This window comes from Sebastes umbrosus, chromosome 5 (assembly GCF_015220745.1).
Source record: "Sebastes umbrosus isolate fSebUmb1 chromosome 5, fSebUmb1.pri, whole genome shotgun sequence".
In the NCBI taxonomy this organism is placed as follows: domain Eukaryota; kingdom Metazoa; phylum Chordata; class Actinopteri; order Perciformes; family Sebastidae; genus Sebastes; species Sebastes umbrosus.
This window is the reverse complement of record NC_051273.1, coordinates 36,088,814-36,103,173: the sequence shown is the minus strand read 5'-3', so window position 1 is coordinate 36,103,173 and position 14,360 is coordinate 36,088,814. Positions and strand designations below refer to the sequence as shown.

General features: G+C 40.7%; 1 protein-coding gene across 7 annotated transcripts in view; it reads left to right on the top strand.

Annotated features, from left to right (window-relative positions):
- Positions 1-14,360, top strand: part of ptprfa (protein tyrosine phosphatase receptor type Fa) — a 454,009-nt gene that overhangs the window by 376,093 nt on the left and 63,556 nt on the right. For all 7 annotated transcript variants that reach the window (XM_037768968.1, XM_037768972.1, XM_037768971.1 and 4 more), the window contains one exon: positions 12,833-12,996. In XM_037768968.1, the coding sequence (XP_037624896.1) occupies positions 12,833-12,996 (164 nt within the window). The remainder of the gene's footprint in view (positions 1-12,832; positions 12,997-14,360) is intronic.

Here is a 14,360-nt window from a genome sequence, read left to right as displayed (position 1 = left end):
TAAGCTTGGAGCAAGCCGGCTGCCAACTGGTGCACACTGACAGCAATTATTCACACACTAGCTACACGTGTACAGTATATAGTCATTATGAAAAAGGGAAATATATATTGGTATGTATGAATAAGGGAAATAGAGAATTTTAAAGTCATAGTGTCAATTTTCTAATAGTATTTATTTATGTGTGCAGCATTGTTACATAAAACAACCAGACCATGATGACACAGGCACATAGCACCAGGACAGATTTTTGTGACTTTTTAAGTTTTTAATTAAAAATGTACAGTGATTCATTTTAAACAACAGAACTTTGTAAAAATGATAACATGATATACTCATAAATACAATACAATACAACATTTATTACACTGAAAGTTATGAGACAAAGTTGTTGATTTTGGTCAAAGAAATTCTGAAAGTAATTTCAAATAAAGTTCCATAAAGCTTTCCACTAAAAAGAATGGCTTGTTTAACCCTATGAGACCCACAATAGACCCGTTTTTGTCTTTTTTTAGGGGGGTACAGGGGGTCTTTATGGGGCGATAGAAATGGTGTACATCATCTTAAAGCTGGAACCTGAAGATTAAATTAGGATGCAGCTCAGCACTGTGTGTCAAGTCATAAATCAGAAATAAACATGAATGAATGAATTATACCCCTCCGACAACGTAGTCGTGTCCGTCCTTCCGTCTGTTCGCTTGTCACACTTTCGTTTCCAGAGCAGAACTCGGAAACTATTTAACTTTGGAACTTCAAATGTGGTCTGATGGTTGACAGTGTGGTTTAGTTGTGCCTTTTGGGGGTAAGAAGTCCAGGGTGCCCAAAATTTTAGACATTTTGGCCAAAAAAGCTGTGATTCTGAGAATTTTGACCTTATTTTCTTAAAAAAAAGTACTCAAACTGATTAATCAATTATCAAAATAATAATAGTTGACAATTTATCAAATAATCATTAGTTCCAAAAGGGCAAAACCTTTGGCCCTACTTTAGTAGGGGTCAAGCAGTGAGTTGTTAATTAATTGATTCAAATAAATTGTGAAAATGTATCAGGGTTTAGTACATCATGATAGAAGTATATGATGGTCATCTCCATGCTCTATTATGTCTCATAAGTTGCTGCAGCAATTTTTGGGTTGATACCATTTGTTACATAGATTTGGTGATAAATTTAACAATTTTATTTACCACTGGAGAATTGATAAAAATTATCAATAATCCCTCCAAAATACCACATTAAGACACCAAGACCTTGAGGAACACCATAGAAAAAGCCATGCTGTGATTTGGGATCAAAAACGTTTGACATTTGGAGAATCTGCAAGAATTGCATTTTTCGGCGATTGGATGGCGAGCACTTCTGTTCTGTAAACTGCTCAGAAACCCCCTTATTGTCAATCTAGCTAGGAAAGCCATCCATCCTCTGAATGCTCAAGGTCTCTAGTTTGATCCATCCATCCTCTGAATGCTCTAGGTCTCTAGTTTGATCCATCCATCCTCTGAATGCTCTAGGTCTCTAGTTTGATCTATCCAACCCTCTGAATGCTCTAGGTCTCTAGTTTGATCCATTCATCCTCTGAATGCTCTAGGTCTCTAGTTTGTGGCTGTAAAGTTTCATGAGGCTGTGATTATCCTAGAGGTCACCACAAGTCATTTTATACAGTGAGGTCAAGTTTCAAAAATGGTCTCACTACAATGAAATGTATCCTATGGGGACTAACATCATCACACATGAATACAGTTGGGCTCATTGGATCCACAAGAGTCTCAGCTTTATAGTGATACCCAATTTATGGAATTCCAAGGCTGTTTAGGGACGCCCACAGAAATACGTCATCATGATTATTAACAGAAATGGGGTCTATTAACTTGAAGAGTAGAAACAACACATCACTTTTCCCATAAAATATCCTTTTTGCTCCCATCTGTTGCTGCTCTACGGAGAACTCCAGTAATTAAATATTCCACTTCCACTGAGTTAGGGACTCAACAAAGGAATGGTCAAAATTGAGACATCCTGACGTTTAGTCCCCAGTAGTATGGTTCAAACTCCAAAAGTGCTGGATCCTACATTTCCTTTAATGAAACCACTAGAATCAATTTGTTAGGCATCTTTAAGACTCCTCACAACCCCCCCCAGTATGTAATGCAGACTTTCTGTTATAAATGTGCAGTCTCAAACATGATGCAGTGACAGAACACCACACCATTAGAAGATGTGAAAAATATCATTGCATCATTAACCTTCAAAGAAAACTAATTTATTATCCATGAAGACTCTCTCCATCCCGATTAGTGAGCTGCAGTGCAGATTTATAAAGCAGTTGGATATTGGCAACGTAATAAACATTAAATTGGAGTTACACGGATCAATTTGTGAGGCGTAATTCTCTTTAAGTAACTGTGCCGCTTGTCACTTTATGTTCTGCGAGACAAGTGCAGCAAGTTGGACTGTGTTAGTGAATGAGACTATAAATATTCGTGTACGCCTGACAGGGCTCTGGCTCGACGAGGCTCCGGCAGCTCCAGCCCTGGCTGCAGCTCCTCTGGGTGAAAGCTGTAAACACAATTGAAGAATGCTGCTTGTTAAAACAATGTCACCCCTTCGACCGGCTTTGCTTCCTTATTGATTCATTAATTTCAACACATTTTTCACACATGTTTTCACTCTAACAGTCACTGTGAGAGCTTGTGATGTCAGGGCTGACAACTAGGCTACAAATGAATTATACATGACCTTTGTGGCTGTGAGAGATTTGTTGAACATTTGTCACGCTGTGGAATGCTGAAATGAAACAAATGCATCTTGACATGCCACGGTCTTAGATCCTTCCACACACGGCAAAATCTCCACATACATACCATATACACCGATCAGCCATATCATTAAGACCACTGACAGGTGAAGTGAATAACATTGATTATCTGGTTACTATGGCACCTGGCAGTGGACATTTTGAACTTGAAGTTGATGTGTTGGAAGCAGAAAAAATGGGCCAGCCAGGGACTTTGACAAGGGCCAGATAGTGCTGTCTAGACAACTGGGTCAGAGCATCTCCAGAACTGCAGCTCTTGTGGGATGTTCCCGGTCTGCAGTGGTCAGGACCTACCAAAAGTGGTCCAAGGAAGGAAAACCGGTGAACCGGCGACAGGGTCAGACCCGAGGCTCATTGATGCACGTGGTGAGCGAAGGCTGGCCCGTGTTGTCTGATCCACTAGAAGAGCTACTGGAGCTCAAACTGCTGAAAAAGTTAATGCTGGTTCTGATAGAAAGGTGTCAGAACACACAGTGAGGAGCAGTTTGTTTTGCTTATGGGGCTGCGTAGCCGCAGACCGGTCAGGGTGCCCCGTGCTGAACCGTGTCCACCGCCAAAAGCGCCTACAAGGGGCACGTGAGCATCAGAACTGGACCACGGAGCAATGGAAGAAGGTGGCCCAGTCTGTTGAATCACGTTTTCTTTTACATCATGTGGATGGCGACGAGTTGGAGGTGTCGACTAGGCCTCCAAATTCTCCAGATCTCACTCCGATGGAGCATCTGTGGGATGTGCTGGACGAACAAGTCCGATCCACGGAGGCCCCCCCCACCTTGCAACTTCCAGGACTTAAAGGATCTGCTACTGACGGCTTGGTGCCAGATACCACAGCAGACCTTCAGAGGTCTAGTGGAGTCCATGCCTCCACGGCTCAGGGCTGTTTTGGCGGCAAAAGGGGGACCTACTGAATATTAGGCAGGTGGTCATAGTGTTATGGCTGATCAGTGTATACTGTATACTGTATATATATCTAGTATATCTGGATGGCTGTTTACTTTACTCTTGTGATGGAATTCAGCATCCTAATCCTTCTGAATAATCAAACTAAGCGTTTAATCTGACTGCATCTTCCATATCCTAGAGGAAAACTATCATTTAAAGGTACAGGAAACTTCATTTAGAATCATGTTTTTTTTTTTTCTTTTTTATATATAGGAATACGTATGATGTACTCAAAAAATAAAATAACAGCTGAATAACTCATGGACATCCCGATACTTAGATGGTATGGGCATTTCTATTAGATGCTAGTAAAATGGAAATATGAGCGTCAAACACTTCATTTCCTGCATTCTGGTGAATCTTTCTGCATCAGTTTATGGTGGAAATGTCTTGACTTACTTCTACCTCTCCCTTTGGGTGGGGGTGGTGGGTTCAGATGAGAACAGAGCAGACAACATGATCCAGTGAGAATATCTATCTATAAAAAAATCTATAGAGATTATTCAGTTCAGTGCTCTCACACTCACCATCAGCCGGCCAACATTAATATCATCCCTCCCAAATCATTGTCCATGAAGCAGACATCACTCTCCTCCTCTGGCTGCAGCCGTTCATCATCACTGGCTTATTTCAACAAGAATCATTTCAAAAGGTTTGAGCAATTTAACTTACTTATTAACCCCCTGAGACCAGAGGGATCACGGGCAATCCCAACCAATTTTACTGTCTTTCAGAGGCTGTAGCAGCGACGCCGGAATGAGTTTTAAAGTGTGTGGGGGGGGGGGGCAGCTTTGGATGACGTAAGATAATACAGTGTTTCCTACAGGATTCTGAGACTGTGGTGGGTGACCTCGGACCCTCTAGTTTTGAACATTTTAAAGTTAAATGCATCAATCTGGTGCACTCTGAGCAGATACTTCTGGCGCCCATGGGCTGTAGCAGGTTCAGTTTTAGAGCCAGAGTGAAGGTACTGATATCATATGAAGCCTTTCCTTTGTTCTGCCTCCAGCTAACACTGTGACGTAATCATGACGTCGGCTATAAAAGGGTCAGTAAAACCTTTTTAATGATAACTGACTGATTTATGCTGATTTTGTGTTGATTACTGACTGCAGGTCATAATTATTCATCTTTATATTCCATACTACATTGCTGTTAGAAAGCAATAAACAACAAACAAAGTGTTTCATTGTGACCAGTGGTCACAGTATTCAAGACATTTCCATCGCCTACAAAATTTGAAAAGGACTGAAGTATAAATGTAAATATCATCAGTCAGTTTGATGGCTCAACAGTAACTGCTGGTGCTGCAGTACAGCATCCAGTAACACTCATTTATACAGGATACGACACAAGTTCCGACAAGCAAGCAGACAAACAACATCTACCCTGCAGAGACTGTAAATGCAGTCGTAGAGTTGTTTCACAGTAAACTACACTGGCTGTGCTAATCACAGTGAGGGGATGTGTCACTCATTCTTTTTTAATGTGTTCTTAATTGTTTTCGAATGGCAACAGAGTTTTATGGCACTATGCTGTGAGGTGAAAGTGAAGGTGAAGGTGTGAGGCTATGGCTAAGACAACAATACTTTATAATATTGTAATAATGTCAATAAAAGATAATTACAGTTTATTACAATTGGGGTCTGACTAAACTATTTCAACACAAGGTCCAATTACTCCCTGGTTCCAGACCTTTTGACGGTATCCCAAGGTCTTTATCAGCAGATGCAGACTGATGTTAAATCCTTTTATTATTGAGCCATGGATGTATAAAGAGAACTGGATCCAGCGTTGGAGGCGGGGCCCCGTTCATTCCTATGAGAGTTGCCCAGTGGTGAATGAAGCCAAAATGGCTCGACTGACGAGTGATAAGGTACTCGGGTCATCCTTCGATCTTCTGCATCCATTGGGTCCATAGAGCAGGCGCAGTAGCGTTTCCTTTAACTCCTCCTCCCAGCCCTCGCTCCAGCCTCGGTCTGGGTCTCATTCACATGAACGGAGGAAGGGAAATAACTCTGGATTCAGCTATTAGTGCATTCTACAACTTTTAGGACATAATGGTTTAAATAAGGGGCTATTCGAGTGTTCAAACTGGGAAGTTGATTTTTCTCAAAGAAAAAGATCTGCTGAGTTAAAGACGTCTCTTTCCCAATGTAAAACTCTATCTGCTGATGATGTGTGATATGATTTAAAGCTCCGGAGCAATTATGAACTGTCAGGCTCAACTTGGGTCTAATTAGTTTTGTTGGATTTTGGATGCCACCATGTTCCCATCACTGTTATCATAACTGATAGAGGTGACGGAGAAAACTACAAAAACAAGACCCAAGTTGTAATTAACTGGAATCATGGTAATCTGGTAATCTTAAGAAACTAGCAAGAGCACGCTAAAAAAATCATCCAACTGAGAAAAAAACCCAGTCCAGTGTTGCTAACTCTTTCAATGAAAGTAGCTATAGCAGCACTAGCTCCAAAATGTTCTAAATCTAGCGAGAAAGTTGCCAAGTTGGCAATATTGACAGTCCGTCCGTCCAGGCCTCCCTCCAAACACCCCAACATTATCACGATGAACATAAACAGCGAACATGTCTATTGTTAGTACTCACAGCTAGCTTCAAGCTAGCATAATGAGTGCACAGACAGAGTGCACTAGGTAGACAGGTAGCCCGTCCAATAATTTCATTTGGGCCGACTGAAATGATTGGACGGGTTATTACAGTCCTGCAACAGCAACAGATACCAGATATTTTTTTGTTTCTATTTTTTTGTCATAGCATTTGATTTATTGAATGCTGTCGGGGTCTAATGAGAATTTCAACAAATATAACAAAAATGTTTTTGAAGAAGATTACCGACCTTAGCTTTAAGTAAGGTACAATACACACATACACAAATACACCACTAAAAACATCTATACTGGTAAAAAAAAACTAAAAAAAAAAACTTGTATGTGAGCTAAAGATAGACTTGAACCCGTCTCAAAGAGTGACGGATAATGATTAATTACAGCTCAACCTGCTGAGCCTGACACCATCTGAGACGTTAGGTGTCTCCTAGCAGCAGTGTGAGTTCGTCCTGCACTGTGAGTTTGGACAGGAGAGGCTGCCATGTCGTCTAATGATGGCAGGGAAATAGCCAGGGCCGGCCTCAGGTCTCCGCTGCTGTCCAGAAGGCACAGTGAAGTTGTTTGCATTATTGGATTTGTCCTCAAAGGATGTCACTGATGCGGATCCTCCACTGTGCTTGTCCCTTCCTCCCTGGCCTCAGAGGGGGCTCTTCACAACAACACGTACACTCCCACATCCAGAACATCCAGAACATCCGGCACAGCAGCCTGTCTCACCTTTGATTCACTCTCCTCCTCTAACCCCACCACCACCACCCCCAACCCTCCGTCCCTGCTGCTTTCTAACCACTGTCACAATTAACTAGCTGCCTTCACCTGTCAGCACAGAGTGTGTGTGTGTGCGTGTGTGTGTGTGTGTGTGTGTGTGTGTGTGTGTGTGTGTGTGTGTGTGTGCAGGACTTAAAGCTCCTCCATACTCTCATATGGAATCCTGCCTCACTAAACTAACACACACTAATCATGCATATACTGTATATATATATATACAATTTTAGTATATATAGTCAAGCAGTTTTATATATATATATATAAAACTGCTTTTAGGTTGGCCTCTTTTTGGTGGCTAAAATCAGTTTTTCTGCTGCTCCCACCCACAGCCACTTTACCTCGCCATCAGACAGCCCTCTCCGACGGGAAACTGAAGCCATTATCTGGCTCTCTTTAAAGCCACCAGACTCCATTCATAGAAACTACAATTTTACCTCGCAGAACGCGGGAGTATATCATACAACCCCAAAAAATCCAAAATAACCCTTTCCGTTTTTTCCAACCTAGCACAACTAACGTTGACTCAGCTAGCGCTAGTGTTCACATCATTCATATAATCACCTTATTGATTAGCTTACTTTGGTAACCTACATCATTGATTTTTGCAAAGAAAAGATTGCAGATGGACCCGCCCTTTAGTGCAAAACTAACCCTTCAATAGACAGATAGGTGAAGATTTAGGATTGACTGCACATTAATCCTGCACTCATTCCTATTAATAGCCTATAAACACCAAAACTAGCCGACTGAAAGTAACGGAAGTGTTACAGTTACATCCATAGCCCTTTATGTTGTCATGTTAATGTCAGCTTTGCTTTCAATAACTCACCCTGTTGGTCTGCGTGTTTTGGTAGTTTCTTGTTCAATTTTTGTGGCATTTTGGATGCATTTAGCTCATAAATCTGTCCGTTCATCTTTCACATTTTGGATAATTTTTTAGTTTTTAAAGGTGGCTTTTTGTCTTTTCATCAAAAACGGTTGTTGATGTATATTTTTAATCATAGTTTTTGTTGACAAAAGCTTGGCTTGTAGACAGATGAGTGTGGACGGCAAGCATCATCTTGATTTATCTTCAAGAGATAGAAGGTACCCTGTAGAGTTTTTGACCTATTGAACAGTTTTTGTATTAGTGCGTCCCCTGTTTTGTTTCTCACATGCACATTTGATGAGAAACACTGAATACAAACAGAAACTCCACAAGGCACCGTTAATTATACTCTCTGGCTGTTGGAACATGTAGCAAATACTGGCTTTAATGTAGCCTAACTTCTTAAAAAGGACATGTTCTGAGCTGATTAGGCACTTAAAACTATACAGCTAGCTCTACTTTGTGGAGCACCACATCCCTCTTCTGACAGTGTAGCCATGATATTGGCTGGACTGACTATTGACAAGAGACAGCGATCACACAACTACCAGTGGGAACCCTTCGCTTTTCCCTTCCAGTGAGCGACTTCTGGGTTGCTACTGAAAAGATTGCATAGCGTGTGAATAAAGAAAGGGAAAAAAACAAAGTTCATATCTAACCTGGACACCTCAGCTATCTGTCAAGGACACAGAGAGACAGACTGATCCTTTGATTTCTCAGTGTGTTGTTGCTGTGTGGGCTGGTGAAGGTTTCTTTGGTTAAACATCCCCTTGGTAACACAGCGGTAGATGGCCTTCAGCCATGATAGAAACTAGGGATGCACTGATCTGAATTTTCAGTCCTGATAACGGTACCGATAGCAATACCTGGGCTTCGGCCGACGCTGAGTACCGATACGATACCAGTGTTTCATTAATAAACTGTATGCCTCACTGGGTGGAAGTGACTGGGATCATTATTTTACGTGTAAGGTATAATCAGGCTTGACTTGAACATTGCTTTCCTAACTTTGTAAAACAAAATGTAACAAATAAATACATAGATATAAATGTATTGAATTGTTATTATTAAAATAATAAATCATACACCAGCAACTTGGAAAATAATCTTCAGAATTAACAGGAATTACAATTCAAGTGTAAACTATTAATGCAGAAACAAATTGGCCAAAAATTAAACAGGAATTAAAATTCCAGTCTGTAATGTATATAGTATATAAATATAGAATTTAAACACTTTACCTTTATTTACTTTACATTCTTTACATACTGTTTTACAAACTGTGACACCCCTGTATATATACACACATATATATATATATATATATATATATACATACATATTACTTCTATATACATACTATATTCCTGTTTACACCTCTGTTCATATATATTACTCTTCATAATGCAAATACATACTACATCCTGTTTACATTCAGTTTTCCCATCTGAAATACTGTCATCAACGAAATTACAAATTTAAAAATTTACATTTGCATTACTATTTTATATTTACCTACAGACGTAGGCAAAGTTGTTGGTACCCTTCCGTTAAAGAGAGAAAAACCCACAATGGTCACTGAAATAACTTGAAACTGACAAAAGTAATAATAAATAAAAATTTACTGAAAATGAACTAATGAAAATCAGATATTGTTTTTGAATTGTGGTTCAACAGAATCATTTTAAAAAACAAACTAATGAAACTGACCTGGACAAAAAATGATGGTACCCCTAGAAAAGATGTAAAATAATGTGACCATAGGGACATGTTAAACTAAGGTGTGTCCTGTAAATAGCATCACAGGTATCTTCAAACTTGTAATCAGTCAGTCTGCCTATTTAAAGGGTGAAAAGTAGTCACTGTGCTGTTTGGTATCATGGTGTGTACCACACTGAACATGGACCACAGAAAGCTAAGGAGAGAGTTGTCTCAGGAGATCAGAAAGAACATTATAGACCTTCATGTTAAAGGTAAAGGCTATAAGACCATCTCCAAGCAGCTTGATGTTCCTGTGACTACAGCTGCACATATTATTCAGAAGTTTAAGGTCCATGGGACTGTAGCCAACCTCCCTGGACGTGGCCGCAAAAGGAAAATTGATGACAAATCGAAGAGACGGATAATACGAATGGCAACCAAAGAGCCCAGAACAACTTCCAAAGAGATTAGAGGTGAACTCCAAGGTCAAGGTACATCAGTGTCAGATCGCACCATCCGTCACTGTTTGAGCCAAAGTGGACTTAATGGAAGACGACCCAGGAGGACACCAAATCATAAAAAAGCGAGACTGGAATTTGCCAAAATGCATATTGACAGGCCACAAAGCTTCTGGGAGAATGTCCTTTGGACAGATGAGACAAAACTGGAGCTTTTTGGCAAGTCACATCAGCTCTATGTTCACAGACGAAGAGATGAAGCATCCAAAGAAAAGAACACTGTACCTAATGTGAAACATGGAGGAGGCTCGGTTATGTTCTGGGGCTGCTTTGCTGCATCTGGCACAGGGTGTCTTGAATCTGTGCAGGGTACAATGAAATCTGAAGACTGTCAAGGCATTCTGGAGCGAAATGTGCTGCCCAGTGTCAGAAAGCTTGGTCTCAGTTGCAGGTCATGGGTCCTCAAACAGGATAATGACCCAAAACACAGCTAAAAACACCCAAGAATGGCTAAGAACTAAACATTGGACTGTTCTGAAGTGGCCTTCTATGAGCCCTGATCTAAATCCTATTGAACATCTGTGGAAGGAGCTGAAACATGCAGTCTGGAGAAGGCACCCTTCAAACCTGAGACAGCTGGAGCAGTTTGCTCACGAGGAGTGGGCCAGAATACCTGTGGACAGGTGCAGAAGTCTCATTGAGAGTTACAGAAATCGCTTGTTTGCAGTGATTGCCTCAAAAGGTTGTGCAACAAAATATTAAGTTAAGGGTACTATCATTTTTGTCCAGGCCAGTTTCATTAGTTTGTTTTTTAAAATGATTCTGCTGAACCACAATTCAAAAACAACAGCTGATTTTCATTAGTTAATTTTCAGAAAAATAAATTTTTATTTATTATTACTTTTGTCAGTTTCAAGTTATTTCAGTGACCATTGTGGGTTTTTCTCTCTTTAACGGAAGGGTACCAACAACTTTGCCTACGTCTGTATGTTTATATTTATTTTAACTGCACTATTTTATGCATTAGATTATCATTTTGCTTTTACATGTACTTGTATACCTTTTATATAGTATACATATACAATACAATATACATTTTATGAGCATTGTTGAAGGAACCGGAGACCAAAGATCTTCATTGCCAATCACTGCTTTGCTGGAATTGAAAAATGACAAATAAATAACCTTGAAACTTGAATAAATTAGCCCCATTGTCACCGATACCCAATCCAGCTATTTGAGTCAGTATCAGCCTAATATCGGTATCAGTGCATCCCTAGTAGACACCCAGTAAAACTGAGAGAATGTGCATGGTTAAATCAGGTGTCAGCCATCCCAAGGTGTGTGTGTGTGTGTGTGTGTGAGAGAGAGTGTGTGTATGTAGCTGTTTTCAGGTTCTCTGTCCTTTCTTGATAATTAATTGAAAGTGTATGGAGCGCTGATTCATGTATCCATGAAGGGATTGACCATAAAAGAATGTCAAACATTAAATTGTCAGATGAAACTCCAGCTGGCACCCCTAGAACATATAAGCAATTTTATTCATTCCCAGCAAGCCGACACTTCACTCCCAAGATCCACTTTGTTTGAACCAATCTGACAGCAACCAGCCAAGTTGCAGGAGAAATCCATGAAGAACTAACGTTACACTACCAAACACCAGATACTCTGTTGTTAACATGGCATTACATTTGGTGAAGAGCACGTTATGACTTGTTTAGGACTCGAAACTCAAAGTTTAGGACCTGGGACTTGACCTGGGACTTGACCTGCGACTTGCCTGTCTTGACTTGGGACTTGAGTGCAGACTTGTGACTTACAAAACTCTGACTTGGTCCCACCTCTAACAACTCAATGTAAGAACCGTAACAACTAGGGCTGTCCATCAATTAAATTATTTAATTGCGATTAATCACATGATTGTCCATAGTTAATCACGATTAATTGTAAATTAATCACATTTTCTTTTATCTGTTCAAAATGTACCTTAAAGGGAGATTTAATCCTCTTATCAACATGGGAGTGGAAAAATATGTTTGCTTTATGCAAATGTAGGTATATACTGTATTTATTATTGGAAATCAATTAACAACATAAAACAATGACAGATATTGTCCAGAAACCCTCACAGGTACTGCATTTAGCATAAAACAATATGCTCCAATCATAACATGTCAAACTGCAGCCCAACAGGCAACAACAGCTGTCAGTGTGTCAGTGTGCTGACTTGACTATGACTTGCCCCAAACTGCATGTGATCATCATAAAGTGGGCATGTCTGTAAAGGGGAGACTCGTGGGTACCCATAGAACCCATTTACATTCACTGATCTGGAGGCCAGAGGTCAAGGGACCCCTTTGAAAATGGCCATGCCAGTTTTAGAAATTTGTGAAGGAAATTAGTGGCGTGAAAAAAGAAAAGAATTTGCATTATTATCGTGTCAACTTTGACAACCCAGTAGCAACGTATCAAGCTTAGATAAATAACAACCGCACTTTCTTACGTAACGTTACGTTACAAGCGTAGCAAGGTTATGTAAGAAGCGTAGACTCAACATTTACATTTGGTTTCACCCGGTACACAAACAGTGGTCTCCTGGGTTAAAGTCCTGTGTTTGTTTGACCCTGACTCTGGATCATCCTCTTGTCATTTGCAGCAGAGGACGTTTGCGGCCACCCCGTTCTCTGAGCCCATCATGGTGAAGCTCCACAATGGGATGACCCGACAAACTGAGGACCCAGAGATGCTCTGGGTGATGGGTCCAGTGCTGGCGGTCATTCTCATCATCATCATAGTCATTGCTATTCTGCTCTTCAAGAGGTGAGTCTAACAGCTTCAAACATATCCCTCCTGGGTGCGTCCCAGAGCGGTCTAGGGATGAGGGAAGCAACATGAGGCCCATGTGCTCGGGCATTGATTGTCATTTTTGTCAGTGTCAAATAATTAATATTTACAAACTTGAAAAAGAGGATCTAAAGTTTCAAAATGAATCAACTGAGGTGAGCGGACACCAGATGGCACCAAATTATTGAACAATTGAAATACAAACTCACTTTCTTCTAACTTAGGTTCACAGCTATCTAACTAGCAATTTCCAAAAATAAGAGGGAAAACAAAACCTGCCTGTCTACTCTAACATAGTGTAAATGTAAATAAATGCAGGAAATAGCCCACTTCTAGAACCAAACCCACGGTCTTGGATAAACAACGCGGTCTCACGGGAAGGCATATAAATAGCACAACATTACACGGACATTCCGCGTGTCATGAGTATGCATTGTAGCCTTTTCACGTGTCATTTGTATGCCAAGCAAACGTCCGCAGTTAGGTTTAGGCAAGAAAACCATTTAGTTAGGGTAAGAGATGTTATGGTTGGGCTTAAAACGCGTACAGAAACAACGTAACACAACTTCAGAAAACACATCACAGATGTCAAAAAAAAAAAAAGTGACGAACGTCACTAACAAAAAACATCGATCAACATCGGTGTCGAACACGGTTTACATTGCAGTCAGTACAGGATACATGGCGTACAAAAGACGCATAAATCAAGAATGCCGTACTTATTGCACGCCAAACGCATTATTATTGTGGCATTTATACGCCTTTTCATGCGAACGGGCTGGGATAAAAGATTGCTATCAACCCTGTTCCATATCCCAACAAACAGCTGTAAAAATGTTGCACTCTCCCACTCATTGTAAGGGAAATGCCATTAACAGCAGTGTTAGCATACAAATGTTCATTTAGTGTCATCTGTCATTAAAAAAAAAGCCTGGACTAATTTCAGTATACCTTGAAGGCAGTGCATGTTCATTGTGTTCCTCCTCACATCATCTAGCCGAGCGATCATTTTAGCACAGTCCAGAGAGACACCTGGAGCATTTTCTGCAGCACAGCAGATGACAAGAACATTTTACAAGAGTCAGGCACCAAGAAATGGTCAGAGCGGAGTATTTTCTAGAGCGGAGACAGACATTCATCTTCGCTGAGCCAGCCTCAAGGCAAAGGCCCTCCGCGGCATATGGGAGGAAGGCGCTGTGAGTTGCCCCGCGGCCCTGCTCTTCCAGGCTAACAGTTGGCTCGTACTTCCCGTGCTTGGATCAAACATCTGGAGCTGTTGACTGGGCTGACGGGGGCGTCCATATGGCTACTGCTCTGCTCAAATGGCAACACTTGTTTTT